Below are 20,060 nucleotides of genomic sequence, written 5' to 3'. Positions count from 1 at the left end.
TTGACCAGCAGGCAGCTCAGTGGGGAAAGACGCCTGAGCCCCAGAAAATGAAAATCACTCTCCTATCACAGATGTAGAATCACTATAAGCTGTGTTCTGAAGACTTGCACAGCCAAACCCTCACGGCACTCGGCTGTGCTTTTGTTCACCCAGCACCTCTCACTTTATAAGATGATACTCAGGTGGACAGTTCGCTGCGGAAGCTGGTCACACTCCTCACGTAGCACGCAGTGTGTTTAAAAAGAAAAATGATCTTTTTCTACTTACAAAGGCTTTAAAAATTCTGCCTTGTATTTGGAAAGCACATTCTACTTGAAAACTTCTTTTATAGTTACAGTAATTAATCCTCTCAACACCTGGGTGAGCTTGGCATCATTATTTTCAATTTTCAAGAAACAGGTTCAGAAAGCAATATCAATATCACCATGTCAAAATATAAACAAGGTCAGGGTCAGGAATTCAACTCATCACAGCATGTTTTGCATCGGATAATAAGCTCTTACCTCCACGTGTAGTAAAATTATTTATAATAACTTTATAGATGCTTTAAAGATCATAGGATATAATTTTACATTTATTATGTGAGATAATGGGAATTTATATATAATGAAGGATAACAGAATATGGAAGCCTGTGATTTGAACCATCAGAAAAATGGGAAAAGTTTATCAAGACCAGATAGAACGCAGACAAACAAGAGAACAAATGTTTGGAGGTAAAGGGCGAAGGCCAGGCTTCTGGAATGATACGGAAACTGCAGAAGTAATAGTAAGAAGCAAGTGACAAATGATGCAGAAGGGACTTAGACAACTGAAAATTCAGTGTTCTACCAGCGTTATAAGAGGAAATGTGCAGGCAGTGATGGGGTGATCACAGTTACTTATGGTGCTTCTCATATTCCTTAAAACATGAGAGTTTCAAATTTTTGTTACCTAAAACAGGCAGAGAGAAAGTCAGTAGATGGAAAAGATAAGTAATAAAGAGAAAAATTAACAGAAGTGATTCAAAAAAAAGGTGAAAACTAAGTTCAAGAGGAAAACCTTAAAATTTAAAAATTATTAACCAACAGGGGAAGTTGTGGCTATGTCCCTCTCAGGGCAGAAAGCCCCTGGCTGCTGCATTGAACTGAGTGCAGGAGGAGGCCGACGGGAAAGGACCTGTGGGGTCACTGAGCTTATTTACCAGAACTGTTCCAAATTCCTTTTCATTTCTGTTTACAAACCGGGGCCTTGTTTCAGTGCTCCGAACATACTCAGGCGGGTATACAGAGGCCCTTCTCTCCCTCATGTTATGAGGGAGGCGTGAGGACACCATCCTCATAGATTTGCTTGAATTGTGATTTCTCATTGCCCATGGATGAATTTTCAGTAGATGGAATCCTGACCTGAGAATAGCTAAGGGAATGAAAATACTCCGAGGACCCGGCTCTAGGGTACCAGGTCTCAAATTTTACCCCAAGAGACAAAATCCTAGCTAAGTAAAAGAAAAAAATATTAGTCTGGTAGCTCATCTTTAATTGAATTCAGAGCATTTGAGACCTAGGGAAGTTCCATAATGAGATTGTTAACAGAGACAAGATCATAAAATTTCAAGCAACACTAATGGCTAATTCATTTTAATTAGTGATTTTTGGCAAATAACATGGTATATTTCTATTCCATGACGAATGTTCCTAAAATGGCAGCAGGCATGTAACATGCATATTAATTCAATTTAATTTCATTCTACAATTTTTTTAAAAAAGACAATGTTGAAAACTCTCAAAACATTTGATAAGAAATGCACCTTTTAAATTTTAAAATGAAGATTATAGCTAATGAACTTGCCTTGCTAAATAAAATGGACACCATGAAGAAATCCAGTAAGAAACTCTCTGAAATATCTTTGTAGTCAAAATGGAAAAAGATTACAGTAAAGCTCAAGTGGATAAACTGGTGAACTGGGTTACAGAAAGCCGTCCGCAACAGCTTCATGCCGGCGATGATCAGCAGAAAAATGTCCCAGCTGTTGGAAAGGAAAGAAAAGAAGTGATCAATGACGCCATGCGAACCGGTAGGTGAGTCACAATAGCTCATGTTTCTTGAGCATTTACTGTGCATTACGCAGTTTACAGGCACGAAAAACCAACTTGGTGGGCCCCATTATTATCCTCACTTGTCAGTGGAGTAAACTGAGTCTCAGAGTTCGAGTCACTTGTCTGAGGTCTCACGGGGCGGAGCCAGGATTGAAACTTAATGCCAAGCAACTCTGGAGCACAGATTCTGCAACTTGAGGCAGCCCTTTTCCACCATATGCTTTTCACAGTTCCCTGTCCTTTGGCAAGGACACAGAGCTCCATGGAGCTTATCTGAAGGACTACTGCAGTGACAGATGCCACGGACAGCTTGATGGAAAGTGACAAAACAGAGAGCATACTGTCCCTGTTAGCATCTGCTCAGTACGTGCCTTTTTATTATGAAAGAATCTCACTGAAGCAGTGACGTCATAATGGTTAACAGTAGATGCTGAGAAGAGGAAAACTCCCAGCATCTTAATAAAGCCATTTTTACCATAACATATTAACTTCCAATGTTTGCCAGCATATTTGTCATCCTAGTGAGCATAAGCTGTCTGGTCTCCCTTTTTTTCTGCTGAAAATTATATCATCAACATTTTTTCCCCCATTGCATAGGCCTCAATAAGGAGCTCACCGAAGCAATCCGGCAAAGAAATACCAGGACTTTGCTTTGAGGACTGAACTCCTGAATGCTCTGGTCTAGGGAGTCAGATTGTTAACCTGTGTAGAGAGCATGTGTTATGTGTACAATTCTACCAGTTGATGAGGTCAACAATGAACGGCCTACCGACCTTGAGATTGGAAGGTAAATGATAAGAGCTCAGAACAGCCTGACAGAGCAAGCTACTACCTCCCAGAGGGCTCTGTCTTTCTGCAGGAAAGCTCTGCAGAATTTAACTAGGTTCTTCTCCAATTATAACATCCTATGCGGGAACTCGAAAGACAGAAGTGGGAATACTTTCCAGAGAATGGTTGCACCTCTAAGACAGAGGTTTCCTTTTCTGGCTAAGTACAGAAAACTGGGGCTGTACCTCCATTTCCACAAGCCTAGAGGGATCCTGGGCTCTAGACCCTTATCAGGATTATTAATGTGTTTAAAAAGTGCTTTCAAAGTCTTTGCACCTATCAGGTGAAAAATTGTCATTTTTGTCGTCAAAAAGGTCTAATGTTAGCAATTCCATCTGCCTCAATCTGATACTTTATACCCTGCAGACCTTGGGCTGCGATTGTTTCCACTCTGCTCCAGGATGCGTGGGGTGAGCTTGGCCCAAGGCCCTGAGTGAGAGGCTTAGATTCAGCTTCTGAGAAAAACCAGCCCTTGGTTATATGCAGATCTGGGGAGAGAGGGAATGTGTTTCCGTAACCTCTTATGATCCTGCCGAGGGCTGAGCATTGCCCCATGACCTGCCTTCCTTTTCTAGTGGACAACTAACGCCCACGATGAAACCACAGCATGAAAACATGACCTAGACAACGGCCCAGGGTACAAGAATCCCTGTGGGCCAGCCAAAGCCCTGGGGGAGACCCCAGTGATATGGCATCTCAAGACTAGAGATATCTTGGTTTTCAGGGGCGACTGGTGATTTGCTGGGTTATTTAAGCCAAACTGAGATGAGGGTCAACTCTGAACTTTCTGTTTTCTGTGACTACAGTTAGAATGGACAAAATTCACTTTATGTTTATTAATGGTGACTGGTTAAGACTATGGAGATCTTGAAGACTGATGTTTAAGGCTTTTATAACATTGCAATAGTAATGGTTACAGTTATTGGTTCATAGATAACTGTAGGCTTAGCCGAAGGATTTATACAGGCTTCTGTAGCCATCTGTGAACAATGGCCTGGGAGAGATGCAAAGCATCCATTTAGATGAGGCTGGAAAATACAAATACTAACAAGATATCACAATTCACCCACTCATCCATTTACCAGCCTCCTCTCCCACTTGATCACCCATCCATCCATCCTTCTACCATTTACTAGAGGTTTGGCATTGAAAACTGAATAAGAAACAGTGCCTGCTGTTGAAGGGCTCGCTATCTGACTATCTTACAGTGGTTCTCAATGAAGGCAGAGTGGGGGCTAAGCTTATACAGTTTGAGCCAGGTCTCTGATACTGATATACAGCCTCCTGCTGTCCTGTTTGGAATAGCTGGTCTAGTGGGATGCTTGAAATGTTGAGAGATTTTTTTTAAGTCATCACATAGATGTCTCAAGAATATAAGGGCCTGCCCTTTGGCACAGCAGTTAAGTTCGCACATTCTACTTCGGCGGCCCGGGATTTACGAGTTCAGATCCCGGGTGCAGATCTATGTGCTACTTGTCAAGCCTTGCTGTGGTAGGCATCCCACGTATAAAGTAGAGGAAGATGGGCACAGATGTTAGCTCAGGGCCAGTCTTCTTCAGCAAAAAAGAGGAGGATTAGTGGCAGATTAGCTCAGGGCTAATCTTCCTCAGGAAAAAAAAAAGAATATAAAGGAATTGTGAGCTTTGGGCTTTCAAAAAAATAATTCTGCTGGTATCATCTGAGAGTTGAGAATATTTGGAGGTTTATATGTAAGGTGCTACTTTCTAACTTTAGTGTCTGGTAAAAACTTACAGGGGACAGAGAGTAATATTACTTTAAACTGGACTCTATCCAAACTGTCTGAATCTGCTTGACTCCCAACCCTCACATCCATCCTCTGCCAACAGTCAGAACTCCTTGGCCTCGACCTGCAGGCTTAGTTCAAGGTCCTCATCCTGATGCTGCATAGGGAGAAATTTAAGTCCTTCAGCCTGACAGCCCAAGGCAGCAGTGCCACCTTCTGTGCTACTTAGCTTCTGACTGAGAGCCCTCATTCTAGAAACTGAAAAATCTGCCTTTTCCGGGAGGTTGTCATGGGGTCAGCCACGACTGTACCATACTGGAACCACCTGCCACTAAGAGAACACACGATGTTCTAGATGGAGAGTCATCTCCTGGATGGGGACCCACCCAGACTCTAAGAGATCTGCAGTCCCCTTGTCTACTTTCTTTATTCAGTGAAACTAATTTTCATCCCTGGATCTTAAGTATAGGATTTTAAATACCAAAAGGTATGGACTTCTTGCCCTGGCCTAACTCAAACAGGTCTGGACTGGAAGGAAGGCAAAGTCTGATAAAGACAGGAAGGCTCTAGAATCGTTTCATGTCATGACTGCTTTGTGTGACCATGAATCTACCCAGAGTCCGACAGAGTATTCAAACACCTTTTATCTTAGCTTGCTCAATCTTTGGCAAATATTAATTAATCTGTCCTCATCACACCCTGAAAGGGGTTGACTTGGGCGCGTAGTGTTTAAGCAACGTGACTAACAAGCAAATCTGGGGAAGAATCTCTTTGCATCCTCCTACTCTAACAGCTTCTTTGACCCGAAACTTCAAGCCTTTGTCAGAACGACACATACACAAACCATCGAAGAGATTCCCATTTGTAAATTGAGTTAATGTTAATATATAAAACTAATAATTCAACTGTACATTGTTAATGCTTTGCAAAAACACAGACTTGATGGCATGAAGTCTCTGTGCTCCATTTTTTTAAATTATGAGGCTCCTCCTGATAAATGCAGCGGGAGCAGTGATAGTGATTAATTTCCCCCTCCCTCAAGCACAAAATGATAGCGTATTCGCTAAATGAAATGACACGAGGCAGTTCATAAAGCTCTAAGCATGATGGTAGGAGCTCCAGGAACCCCGGGACCATACTGTGCTTCCGTCATCTTATTAAGGCTCACTGACTAAGCTCTTGCAGGATGATTTGCAAATCTACTGACATTTATTCACAACATCACTTCAAGCAGAGCCAACTTCATTTGCACAACAGTCACTCCACAATAACCACGTAGCTCTAGTGAGTTTGAGTAAAAGACCACCATGGCTTACTTTTACATGGCCAATAATTAGTAGACAGAAGTTGGCTTCTGCTGTGCCTGTTTAGAGAAAACCCATTAGATTTTGAAAACGTTGTGATCCAAATCATTAAGAGAATAAACCATGATTCACTTACTGGGTACCAAGCCTCCGGTAATTGCTTATTAAAAATGCATCAATAGTGAGGGCATTCAAAATTATTGCTGGGTACAAGATATATTTTTCAAAACACTGAAGCCAAACATAGAGTCTTTCAAACCACATTAAATGGGCGACATCTGAAAGAAACACAAAAACCACTTAGAACAGCCATTGATCAAATTATTTTTCTTTAAGAACACGTAATAATAAGTAATATCCCCCCTTCAATTCAAAAGCTGCTGATTCAGAACTCCAGATACTAGATGTTATATACCAATTTTCTTTCCAGGCAGCAACTCTTAGGTTTGTTTCTACATAGTTCAGAAATAATAATATACAATAATATAGGTCAGTATCCCAATTTTTCAAGTCAATTGATTTTTCCATATATAATTATCACTGGAACCAGTGAAACGAGCTATGACACAGCATCAAGGCATCTCAGAGCAAGCAAGGGTAGAAAGTGAAAGATGAAGAATTGGAAAAAATCCCACGTGCCCATTCCCTCTTAAGGTCACTTCTGAGGCTGGGGCTGGGTCTTGGCCTCTCCTCTTCCTCTTTTTAGTCTTTATATCCACATTCAAATCCCTGGGAAATACATACAAATAAGAGAAAGCTGATCCCCAAGCCCGTATCACTATGAATGTAGACTTTCTCGCGAGCCTTCGTGACAAAGGCAGCACCATGGAGACCGAGGTCTATTCCCACAAGGTCACAGTTTTAAGTCAGGCCAATCCGGGTTTGCATTCAGACTCGACCAACCACCAGCATGTGACCGCAAACTATCACCCTCATCATTATGAGCCTGTTTTGTGTGTCCCGCTCATCCTCTGAGTCTGCGACTGGGGAAGTAGTCATCTCTCTTTCCTACTATTCATGGCAGAGGAGAACTCTGCTCTCCCCCCATGAGGGGGTAATGTGGAATGTATACTTGCAGCCTCCCACCCATCTCTTACTAACTTTTCTCTCTGGGGAGGAGAAATGGCTGGTCTGATTGGTCAGAGCACAAACTTCCTTAGGCCATAGTATCAGGAGGTGGGAAAAACTTTATCCCTGTGAGAACTCTCCTCTGCCTCCACCTCTGTGAGGAGGGCATACCAGGTTCAGGCCCAGGGTCCTCAGACAGGGCCATCTCACTCCTTGCCAAATCTTTCTGTCTGCTAGTCACTGTGAGGCTGAGGTTGACCCCAAGCCCCCACCAGACAGCTAGGCAAATGAACCAGACATGCTGGCAGTTCAGTTCTCTCCACAGGAAGTCTCAAAGTCTAGATCTGCAAAGGGCATAGGCAACTCCATCAAACTTCTGGAACCACATTCTTCAACAATTTATAATAAAAAAGCTTATACCCCAGGAATCTATAGTAAAAAACAAGAGAGCCATGTAGTTTTTACATTGTTTGGATTACACAAGAACCAACTCAGGAAAGAGAAACAGTTGACGCCTACCGTGCAGAGAGACACGGCAGTGACGTAAAATGCGCTGTCCCCTCCAGTATCTTACCCAGGATTGGGACACAAATTACCTGTTTCCAACATACTTCACTGGGACTTCATGTAAAGGATCTCAGGAAGCAACACAAACACACACACAGACCACACACACCAAACTGGGAACTGATATTTCACTTTCTTCTCTACGTGGCCTATGTTTCTATGTAGAAATATATTATCTTTTTAACTCAAAACACAAAAGCTATCTTCACTTGATTAAAAATATGAGGAAAATTTTGGCATTCTGAAATCTTAATTGAAAAGAATTCATTTGAATGAGATAGGAATGGTGAGAGGAAATACTTCATGACGTGGGAAATAATAAGAACAAACACCCCAACAATTCACTTAATAAGTAGAAGAGAGATATAGTAGGAAACTACCAATATAAAAATAAAAAAGTTTTGGCTACACTCACTTTCTCCATAGCTTAGCTCACCTTCTCTCCTGTGTCCACTCCAATCAGAGTCTCACCCCAACCTCTCCACGAAACAACCTCCCCATTGCTATCTCCAAGGGTCAATCTCAGTCTCCATGTTACGCAACTTCCCAGCAGCATTTGTCCCAGTTAATTTCTACCTTCTTCTTGTGATTTCCTACATGATCTTATTCAGTTCCACGGCTTTATTAAATATTGTCAATATGCTGTTGATTACTAAAAATATAGCTCCATCCACAACCTCTTTTCTGGCCTCCAAACCAGTATATCCAACTATGTAACATATCTTGAATGTCAAAGAAGCATTTGAGCAAAGTTCTTCATTCCATGTTCTCACTTAAACCTACTCCTCCCCAATGTCACTATTCATTCATTACACAAATCATTACTGAGTGCCAGCTATGTGCCAGGCACTTTTTTTAGGCACTTAGGATAATTAGTGCCCAAAACATTACAAAATTCTTGCCCTGATGGAGCTTACATTCTAGTGTAGACAAGAAACAATTAACATAATAAATAAGTAAATTACATAAGTATATTAATAAGAAGGTGATGAGAGATGAGTGTTTTATGTAAAAGAACAGAGCAGAGTGAAGAGGATCAAGAGTACTAGGTCATTCGCATGGGCTACACTGTAAAATAAGATGACATAGAAGCATAATTGAGGAGGTGACATTTGAGAAGCAAGATGCCATTTGAACATCTCATTAAATGGCCCCACCCAGTCATCTAGTTTCTCAAGCCAAAACCTTTCCTCTACTCTTCCTTTCACACCTTACATAGCCAACCTATAAGCGAATCTCATCGGCTCTACCTTCAAAATCTCTCCCAAATTCAACTACATTTCTCTCCTTGTGCTGCCATCACCCTGGTCCAAGTCACCATCATTTCTTGTCTACACTAATGAAACTTCCTTAAAACTGCTCTCCTTACTTCTTTAGTGTCTCCTAGACCCAGAGCTGATACTCTACCAGCAGCCAGAGGGATCTTTTAAGACTTTGTTTTTATCCTATTAAAGAGTCTCCAATGGCTTTCCATCCTAATTATGATAAAACCTATCTGAAACAAATTTTATTTAGCTGATCTCCAAAAATTTAACACTCCTCTTTGTATAGAGCTGACATTGGGAAGTGGCTGACCAGCTGAAGATTACATTTCCTGGTTATTCCTTGCACATAAGAGGACCACATGACTCGTTATTGCCAGGAGAATGAGAGCAGAAGTTCCGTGTGTCGCTTCCAGGTCAAGTAGTTAAGTCCTAGGTACCTGACCTTCCATGTTTCCTCCTTCTATCCGCTGACTCAAGAATGTTAGGATTCAAGGGTGACCTTGAAACCACAATACGACAGGTTCATAAGATGGAAGAAGCCTGGTCCTCAAGCGACCAGAGCCCTCCACTACACAAGGGACAGTCTCACTAGGAAAAATCTTTTGACCAAATTTCCATTGGACTTTGCATGTACAAAAAATAAGTTTTCACTTTGCTAAGCCACTGAGATTTGGGGGAATTTGCTATCATTTTTAACCTCTTCCTGCCTCCTAACTAATAGAAAACTCAATGTCCTTACCATCTCTTAGAAGACCCTAAATGATTTGACACCTTTTTGATCTTATTTCCAACCACTTTCTCCATTATGTACTCTCATCCTAGTGATGTTCCTTGAATATTAAATATACCAAGTTTGTTTCCTTCCAGAAGCTTTCCACCTGCTGTTCACTCAGCCTGGACTCTTCTCTCCAGACATTTTCATGGCTCACTCTCTCATTGTATTCAGGTCTCTGCTCAGGCATCACATCCTCCGTGGGTCCTCTCCTGACCACCATATCAAAAACAGCCTCCTCCTTTCACTCTCTACTTCTTTACTCTAATGAATTTTCTTGATAAAACATATCTCACTTTGACATCTTGTTTATTTATCTGTGTGTTTATTTATTGTCCACTTTCCCCACTAGAGCTTAAGCTCCATGAAGGCAAGGACTTTTCTTGTTCACTGCTGGTATCCCCAATGCTGACATAGGAATCACTCAACAAATGCATGTTGAGTAAATGAATGAATGATCTCCTTCGCTCCAGCTTCTTTATGCATCATCTGTTTTTCTGCTCTGTTGTCCCCAAAGATCTGTTTCAAACACAATCTAACCATGGTATCTCTGTGGCTCACAGCCTTCAACAGTTCTCCGCTGTGGCTGTCCACACATCCCCAGTACCTTAACATGGCATATAGGCTTTCCATAATCTGCCGCTTCGTAACTTTCTGGAGTCATCTTCCATCGATTTCGACTTACAGTTTATGCTGAACCGGTTACCTGAATTAGCCATGCTGCATTTTAAAAAACCTTTTCATTTAACTTTCTATACACAGAAATATGTACAAATCAGACACGTAGAGCTGTGTCTCTAGAATCTAGATTAGGAAAGGTCCCCATGCCTGCTAACAGTCACTGCCCACAAGGTAACCACTGCCCAAACCCTGAACTCTGCTGTTCAGCTTTGCCTACTATCCTTTGTGTCTTTTTCTCAACATCATGAGATTCACCCACATTTTCATGTGTAGCTGTCATTTGTTCATTCTCAGTGCTGTATATGAACATACACTGATTATTTTTCTAGTCTACTGTTCATGGACATTTGGTTAGTTTCCAGTTTAGTTCTATTATGAAGAGTGCTGCTATCAACATTCTCGTACAAGTCGTTTGGTAAACATGTACATTTCTGTGGAGTATACAGTTAAGAGTGGAATTGCTAGGTTATTAAGCATGCATACAGGAAGCTCTAGGAGATGCCAGCAAACAATTTTCTCAAGTTATTGCGCCAATTTACACTCCCACAAACAGTGCAAAGAGATCCTTCTATTTGTTCCATATCCCTGCCAAAACATTTTCTCTCTCCTTCCTTTTAGCTACACTGGTGGGTGTAGGGTGGTATCATATTATGGTTTTATTTTGCATTTCCCTGATGACTAACACAGTTGAGTACCTTTTCATATGTTTCCCGGCCACTTGGATATACACTTTTGTGAAGTGGTTCTTCACATCCATTGCCTGGTTCTTTTTCCTTCAGAATTACACGTATTGGGAAAATCTTCTCCCCTTTTATAGTTTGCTTTTCACTCTCTTAATAGTATCTTTTGTAGAAAAGAAATAATTAATTTTAATATGCTCCAACTTCTCAATACTTTTCCTTTTAGAGTCTTTTGTGTTCTGTTTAACAGACAAAGATCATGACCACATTCTCCCATGTTCTCCTCTAAGACTTTTATTGCTTTATCTTTCACATCTAGATCTGCAATCTATTTAGAATGGATGATTGTGTACAATGTAAGACAGGGATCGAGACTGACTTTTTTCCATGTGGCTATCTAATTGACCATCGCCATTTATTGACAATAACTTCTATTTCCCCCATCCACTGCAATGAACCATGCTGTTTTGTATGCCTTTCTACATGCTGGTGCCTTCTGGAATGTCCTTCCGTATTTCCTACCTGGGAAACTGGCATCCCGCCATGTGGAGCTTTCTTTGACCTTCTATCCCCAGCCCTTCACCACTCCCAATACAGTCACTACCAGTGGTTGCCAGGGGCAGGGCATTTGAAGTGTCCATCCCATAGAAGGAGGGTTTATCACCGATACTGTTTAGAATTGTCAGCACATGGTGGCAGTACTAAGGAGTTCAACTCTTGATTGGCTTTACTATTGTTTGTAAATTCTTTATAAACAATGCACCTGGCTTTCTCCCTTCTCCTGGGTGGACCCCCGTCCTTTCCCACCTTTGGTGCTCCACTGCACTGCCATATATCCAGCACTCGTTAGGTGTCTGCCAGACACTTAGCCAGGCATTCCGTGCATATTATCTTTAGTTTTAAGGCAAAATATGTTACTCCTTTGTGCCATCACTGTACACTGTGAATTCTGCAATTACAGTACCTGTCACATCATAGAGTAAGTATTCATTTTAATATTAACCTTCCCACTAGATTGTGAGTTTGTCAAGAGAAGGTGCTAGGTCTTAAATGGTGTAGTATTTGAAGTACCTGGCAAAGTGTCTGGCCTAAATTTAGGGTTCAATAAATGTTTGTTTATAATCTTAACATTTTTTAGTAGTTGGGGCAACTCTGAATAATTAAATTGAACAAAGGAGGATTAAAAAATATAGCCCCTTGGGATTATTTTTTTCATTACAAAACCAAAGCTTTCTAACTTCAACATTAAACATTTCCCATTTTAATCTCCCACAAAGTACAAATGGTTACAGTTTTGTTTCCTTCCATACAAAATTATTTTTTCCAATTTCTCCATTTATAAGAGATCAACAGTGTCAGATTGGGGTGCTCACATCAAATGCAATTCAGTCTGCTTATAAAAATCCATTTACAGAGTTCTATCAACATTTGTCACCAATTCAGAGAAACAGGAGAACCTTCACTAGATTCCTGCAAAAATATGTAAATTAAGAGACATATAAGCCAATCTCATCCAGCAGTGCTGTTAGAAAAACATTTGAATTAAAAGAATCACTTGAGTGGCTCATCACCATAGAATGAACTGGGTACCATTTGGATAGGGGAGCGCGGCCAGACTTTCAAATGCTTGTCACATTTACTTTTAGAGGATGAAATTTTCCACTGAGGGGGGATAAGGCTGACTTGAGGGCAGGGACACAATCCCATTCCAGTCTATAATGATTTACTGCAGATAATGATAACAAATACGGTTTGCTGTAAGAATTTCAGTGTATCCATCCCAGAAACACATAAAGCAATGAATTTCAAATAATATAGAAATTACCTAAGCTCTGAATTCACCATCCACGTCTTTCAAAATATTTGAGAGCAAAAGATATTTGGTGAGATTTTAACCCTCTGTGGTACCCAGGTGTGTGTGCATGTGTGTGAAACTATATCACAGACACAACTTTAAGGCATGTGGCTAAGGCATTTAGACTTTTGGAAGTCTTGGATCGTAAGCACCATTCTGTTGTCTGGCTTTGGAACAGCATGTTCAAAGGAGCTATGTTCAACATGGCCACAATAACATATATGAACAGTCAAGGACCTGGATCTTTAAAAGGCAATAACTGGGTTTCTAGTTAGAAGCAAAGCAAGAGGATAGCTACAAAGGAGTTCTATGTCGGACTTTTGAAAGATAAACAGAACTTCTAGAGAACTAGAAATCAACTCATTCATAAGTTAGAAAATCTTCACTATTTTTTAATAGCACCCTTAGCCAGAGACACACAAAAGATTGAGCTGGAAGTCAAGCTGTATGATATAATTCAGCTCTAGTTTACTACCTGAGGTGCCGGAAGGAAATGAAAGCGACAATGACTGACATCTGATGGATACAGAAGCTCCCACATGCCTCCCACTGATTGATTCTGAATCTCTAAATGAGAAGATAGCAAACGCATTTCACAGTCTGCACACACCAGCAAGCACGGGTACACACACTGTATATTAAGGGGAAAACATTTTAGGTAAAGATTTACCCCAAGGCACGGTTTTCCTAGCTGGTGCTCAGCACAACATCTAACCCAGGCAGGGGTAGACAAGGATGTGGAAAGGAAGGGAGTTAAAATGAATATCTAGGAATGACAGAGAGGAGAGCAAACCCCCGAGATCACCAGCTCCAGACTTTTGACTTCGGGTTCTGCTAATCCTGTACATTGAAAAAAAGTTAATTTCACTTTAATTCTTACATATCTGTAGAATCCTACCAAGTTTAGTAATTTACTCCAATGAAATGCTACGATCTCCAGATTGTAGAAAATCTTTAACAGATAAATGGAACTCGTACTGAATGTTTATATTTGGACGGGGGGAACAAATAGAAAAGTGAATAACAATGTAGAAGGAAGCTAAAACAGAAGTGCACGTGCAGAATTCTGAATTCTGAAAGACTTCTGGCTTTCTTACGGGGTAACCACGAAAAGCTAATAAAAAGGAAAGCTGACAAGTGCAATAACATGATAAATATGTTTCTTAAGTCTGCAAACTCTCTCAGTGTTCATACAAAGTTAAAAAGAAAATCTTTGCAATGGTATTTTATAACTGCCTTTCTGTAATGTCCTGAATATGCAGAGAGACCATAAAAAGACATTACTTTAGCATCGTTATTTCTCTTTTCCCTAGAATATTAGGCCCTTGAGAAAAAGAATGCAGACTAACTACGCCATTTACAAGTTTATATACGACTTATTACAACTGAACGCTTTAAATTTTCTCAAAGGCTTTTCAGGTTGTGTTTTACTTAGATGCTTTACGTTCCTAAAATAAGTCCTTCTCAATAATTAAAAGTTAGTCAAAAATCCCCAGGATGTTTTTATCTGTAGGAAGGTAGTTTTCTCCAATTCAAATCTTGACTTACGATTTAAGCTGCAAGGATGCACGGCCCCCTGCTTCACAGGGGCCAGATGTGTTTATAAGCACCTGAATATGGAGGCAGCTCGGTTCAATTGGCCCTGTCACCCTGAGGCATGTAAGGCAGAGACCCTGCAGAGTGGAATTACCACGTCCAGGCTGGTAGCATCCCCTTATTAGAGGTAATTGTTTATTCCTCTGAGCATCTCTCCCTCGCATCTTTCTTGCTGGGTGACATCTCAGATTGTAAAGTCCTCAGCACTAACATGTACACATGTCACGGTTTATTCTCTAGAACCAGGCTTCACCTCCAAAACAGCAGCACGAACTGAGGGCGTGATCACCCTTAAATGTAAAGCAGATCATATCACCCTGCCTCTCACACCCTATCATTCTGCTCAGGATAAACCAAGGTCCTCACGACCTTTCCATTCTCATTAGCCAGTGTAGGGTGTGCCCGTGGCATCTTCTCATGCCTAGATTCCCCCTCTTCCACTTTGATGGCTAACCCACTCTTTAGCCTTCAGGCCTCAATTTGAATGTCACTTCCTCAAAGAAGCCCTTCTTTTTCCCTCAAATCTAAATTAGGATCCCTTTATACTTCCTCCTAGCTGCCTATAGTTTTTCTTCATTGGACTTCAAACACTGTGTGGATATATTAATCTGTGTGATGAATGTCCATCTGTCAACTACAGCCAGGGGGCCAGGGCTGTCTTTTTCCATCATATTCAGCATTTAGCACTGTACCCTGTCCACACGAGCCATGCAGTAGATTCAGGTGGTACCACTCATTAACTGGCTGATTAATAACTTAATTAACTAAAGCAGACGCCTAGTAGAATAAAGTCTGAGGAGAAACTGGGGCTTCCACAGTGGGGCGCTGCCTGCCTTTCAGGGGTTCATGACTTACTCCTGGTGGACACACTCCCCTTTCTCAGAAGGGTCACCCCCAGGTGAGGCCATGCAGGCCTCGCCCCGAGGGCTTCCCCAGCATTCTGCACAGTCCCTGGCACATGATAGGTTGTATAAATATTTTTGAATAAATTAATAAATATTATCAGGTTCAGCATCATGGTAAACTCCTCAGAGAAATACAAGGTGGTAAAGAGCATCATGTGGGGATCAGAGTATTAAAATGTACATTTTTGAGCAAATAAATTCTTTTAGTTGTTTCTTTAGTAGTTTTTGACTTTGGGGTCACGCTTGGAAAATTATTTTCCTCTTGGCCAACCAAGATTACATAACTTGATCTGTATTTTCTCGCACTGCTATTCCGGTTCTCTCTTTCTTCTTCTTCCTCCTTTGTAAAAAAAATTTTAAATCTTTAATCCATCTGGAATTTCATTTGATTCAAAGTCTAATGCAATTTTTTAAAACTTTTAGCTCATTTTCCCGAAACCATCCCATTGATTTTTTTCATTAATTCAGTGGGAATAAAATGCATCCTTCAGGGGCTGGCCTGGTAGCGTAGTGGTTAAGTTCATGTGCTCAGCTTCAGTGGCCCCAGGTTTACGGGTTCAGATCCCAGGCACGGACCTATAGACCGCTCATCAAGCCACACTGTGGCAGCATCCCACATACAAAATAGAGGAAGATTGGCACAGATGTTAGCTCAGCAACAATCTTCCTCAAGCAAAAGGAACAAGATTGACAACAGATGTTAGCTCAGGGCAAATCTTCCTCAAAAAAAGCATCCTTCACATCTCCTCAAAGGGATGGAGAAACTCTTGGGAGAATCAGTGCAATAATGTGCTTTCTCTTCTTGACAGAAAGGTCCTCAATTAATACGAAATCATAGTATTTAAAACAAAACACCAGTGAAATCATTCGTAAATTTTTGACATAAAAAAGGTTAGGTCAAAATTTTCACACGAAGAGGGTTAGGAGGTTAGGAGAAACTTTCCAATGTTCTCACCACGGCCACATGAAGGAAGATGCTTCATATTAGAACAACCTTCTTGCTGAGAGCAAGAATTCTGCTCTCGCTCAGCTTTGCATTCTCAATACCTAGCACAGCGCCTAGGACATAGCAGGTGCTCAGTGAATGTCAAATTTATAAAATCAGAATTCCTCCCCCAAGTAAAGTGTGAGTGGTATGTTATATAACTTACAAGATTACTTTAAAACACCATTTCTACTTTTCCACTGGCATCTCCATATATTATCGATCATAAAGTGCTATGAGGATTAAGGTACTTCAGATAAGATCAACAAATGTACATCTTGCATACATCGTGAGCTGCATATTAAGACTTCCTGACTTTTGGTGTTAGTTTTTTTATACCCCTCCAATTATTGACAATTCATTTGATTTCTGCATTGTTTTAGACTTATCCGCAGTCTAGAAGAATCCTGCTTGGGTAAACACCCGCTGGCCTGCTGAAGAGCTGGAGTCTGAGATTGGCAGCTAATCACGGAGCTCTGTGCCCATGCTCTTCCCCTCTTAACGCTGGCTGGGGTGGGCCTGTGCTTCTCCAGGCTTTCCTCTGCCTCGCTCCCCTTTGAGCAGAGGGAACTGGATTCCACTTTTCTTTTTTCCTGCTGCATTGTGAACCTGGTTTCACTGCCAAGCCCCTGCAGCCACCTCCAGCCTTGTGGAGACTGACAGAAAAAGATAAGTTTCCCAGTGGACTAGAAGGAGATCAGCCAGACTGTGAGCGTGCAGGAGGAGCAGTGCCTGGCAGGGAGGGCAAGAAAAGGAGAGGAGGAGAAGGTGCATGAAAATAACAACAGGCGGAATAATTAACAAGACAGGCTTCCTTCCAACTGACAGGCTATTTTCTGACACGTCGACTCTAAGCCACTTCTTTGACATCTGGAATGCACTTTCCTACAGAAGCATTGTAGCAAGTGAGACTATGCTACTCAGCTAGCACTAGTTCAGTTCATGCTCCAAAGTATTTTAGTCACTTTGAATTAAAGAGGCTTTGGAGGGCCTTCTAGTTCTCTAACTACCTCCAGATGCTAGCATTCTTTTACGTGGAGAAAAAAAGGGGGTAAGCAATACATTCTTCCTCCCAGAACTACAGCATCTCCTCATCACACACAAAGATGAGACCTTCCCAAAGACCCCAGCACAGCCTTTATGTTTGGGAATCAGACAATGCCTGCCATGCCATATTCTTTTATCTAGCACTATATACATTTTAACAAATTTTTACTTATATTATTGGGTTTAATTTAATCATCACAAAATTCTGTGAACTTGGTCACTGAGGTAGTACTATCACCTGTTGACAAAACTTTCAAAACTGTAGGATATGGACATCCAGATTGTAAAGGCCTACCAACCACCTAGCACACTGGGTGAAACAAGGCACAAAGCAAAGTGCAAAATGACTGGATTTCAGAACCCTGGGGAAGAGGAGAAGTACCTTCTGCCTGCCAAGGACTGGGCCAAATGTCCTTCAGCTATTATCTTGATTAATTTCATCCCCCAACAATTCTTTGTTGTGGGAACCCTCAACTATAGAGGACAAAACTGAATCGTGATGGTTAAGCACAACTAATATGTGACAGAGCCAGGATCTGAGTTCACCCAGTCTTCTTCCAGAGCCCGTTCTCTGGGCCATGACACCATGGTTCCCTTCTAAACTTTCCAAAAGCTTCCTGCAGAGAAAAAGCTGGACACATATGAAGGAGCAGAGGGTCAGAAAATCATCAGACTGCTCAGCAGCAGCAGTGGGAGCTGGAAGACAATGGAACATTACCTTCGAATTCTGAAAGAAGTGTTTCTATCCTGGCAGGCTACACACTACAGACTACCCTTTAAGAGCAAAGTAGACTGAAAACACTTTGAGACAGACCAAGTCCCAAAAAGTTTCCTTCCCATGAACCCTTTCCCTGGAGTGACTGGTGGATGAGTTTATTCCAAATGAGGGAGTAAACAAAGAAGAAATGGAGCAGGTGCCAGGAGGGAGTCTGAGGGAATGGAACCAATAAAGTATCTGACAGGTTTGCCTGTGTAGAAAATGGAACGGAGAGATACTTTATACAGCTATTGGAAAGGCTGGCAAATGCAAAAACAGAAATCTGAACAAGAAAGGAAATATAATCATGGTATACAATCAGCACGAGAAGTGAATAACAATTACACCAACAGTAAAAAAACAAAAAAAACAGTATATGTTCAACAAAAATATTAAAACTACACTGGGAGGAAGGAGAAAGGGGAAATGTTAATGTACGAGGGAAGATAAAAGAGATAAATCCTTATCTTTCACAACAGGAAGTCAGTAGACTGGCAGCTGAAATATCGAGAAATAGCAGAATGCGCACACTATTTAGAACTATGGTGAACACCAGAAGAAACGTGTAAGGAGTAGGAAGTAATTTTTTCTGGAGAAGGAGAATCAGAGATGGGGAAAAGTTGACAGAAGTCTGCTGCTTTTCATTACAATGTGTTCTGTTTGATTTTTAACACTATGTATTACTTTGATAATAAATTAAAATTACGTTAGAAAAGGCAAAATCTCTCAGAACGGTGTCTGTCGCATGGCGAAACCAGTCTATCTGCAAACCAACAGGCAAGATTTGCTAAAATGCAAAGTCACTCTCATTTAGGAATTACAAATTCAGGATTCATTTGTGAATTAGCTTTATAATAGTGAATTTCTAACATTATAATTTAAAAGAGACTTTCAATTGATTTTTTAATAATTTCTATAACCTTTTATCCATTTATTCTAATGTATCCAAAAATTATAACTTAAGCTTTTCAGCATCCATTTTTTCACAGAGTGATGACCTGTTGGTATACATGTTCTTATACACAGGTACACTTGTCCTTCAAACCAGCCTGTACCTCACCAGGCTTTTTCTGCCCATGTCAGCCTACGGGAAACTCTTTCTTCAGTGAACTTACAAAGCACTAATCATTCCTTTGTTCATTCAACCAATACTATTGAACACCAATGCTCCAGACATTAATTCAATATTTAGTTATAAAATCCCATATATTTTCCATTTTATATGCAAATCCAACCAGCTGGAAAAGCTTAATCAATGAGCATGAAATTAATTGTAACCTCTTCACTTAGGGCCTTCTACTTCTTTGTATTTCCTGCAATGCTGAACACAGCGCTGACGCCACGTCACTGTGTGTGTGACAATCACAGCTCTTCTGTTCTGGCACAGCCATAGGTTTGCTTACTAGATTAGAAACTCTTTGGTTACAGAAACCATGTTTTAGTCATCCTATCTCACTTGTTCACAGGCTTGGCATCATGTAGGAACTCAATAATTTTTTTTTAATGAATAGTATATTCATAGCATTTTCTGAGTGAATAAATAAGTAAACAAGTGACTACCAAGAGTGAACTTATTCTTTATCTCAATCTCTTTTAAAGCCATGAAAACCCACTTTTATGGTTAAGAGTCTGGTCATCAGATCAGATCACTTCAATTTTTCTTAGATTCTTATGAGCCAAGAATGATAATATTATAGAAATTTCTTCCTGTAGGCCCATGTGAAAATGTGACAAACACTATTATTCCCTTCTAAAATGACATGATTCCCTTGGAAAGTTCTTATATAAAGCAAACTGTCAAACAGATTCAACCTCTTAAATAGGGGCCAATCAAGGAAGTCATTTGTCTAGAATCATCCTCATAATTCAGGATAATAGATTTGTCTTTCTTTCTAAAAATCCAATGCTCGTTAAAAATTTAGTCTCAAAAGT

At 40.7% G+C, this 20,060-nt stretch overlaps 1 protein-coding gene across 4 annotated transcripts in view; it reads right to left on the bottom strand.

Annotated features, from left to right (window-relative positions):
* PCNX2 (pecanex 2) overlaps positions 1-20,060 on the bottom strand; it is a 281,436-nt gene that overhangs the window by 125,647 nt on the left and 135,729 nt on the right. For all 4 annotated transcript variants that reach the window (XR_011496310.1, XM_014854585.3, XM_044758805.2 and 1 more), the window contains 2 exons: positions 6,087-6,228; positions 1,827-2,004 (listed from right to left, as the gene is read on the bottom strand). Coding sequence is in view for 3 of the 4 variants with exons in the window: in XM_014854585.3 (XP_014710071.3) it covers positions 1,827-2,004; positions 6,087-6,228 (320 nt within the window). In the remaining variant the exon portion in view is untranslated. The remainder of the gene's footprint in view (positions 1-1,826; positions 2,005-6,086; positions 6,229-20,060) is intronic.

The sequence above is a fragment of the Equus asinus genome, chromosome 2 (assembly GCF_041296235.1).
Source record: "Equus asinus isolate D_3611 breed Donkey chromosome 2, EquAss-T2T_v2, whole genome shotgun sequence".
Classification (NCBI taxonomy): domain Eukaryota; kingdom Metazoa; phylum Chordata; class Mammalia; order Perissodactyla; family Equidae; genus Equus; species Equus asinus.
The sequence above is the reverse complement of the archived record's forward strand: the minus strand, read 5'-3'. Positions and strand labels throughout refer to the sequence as shown.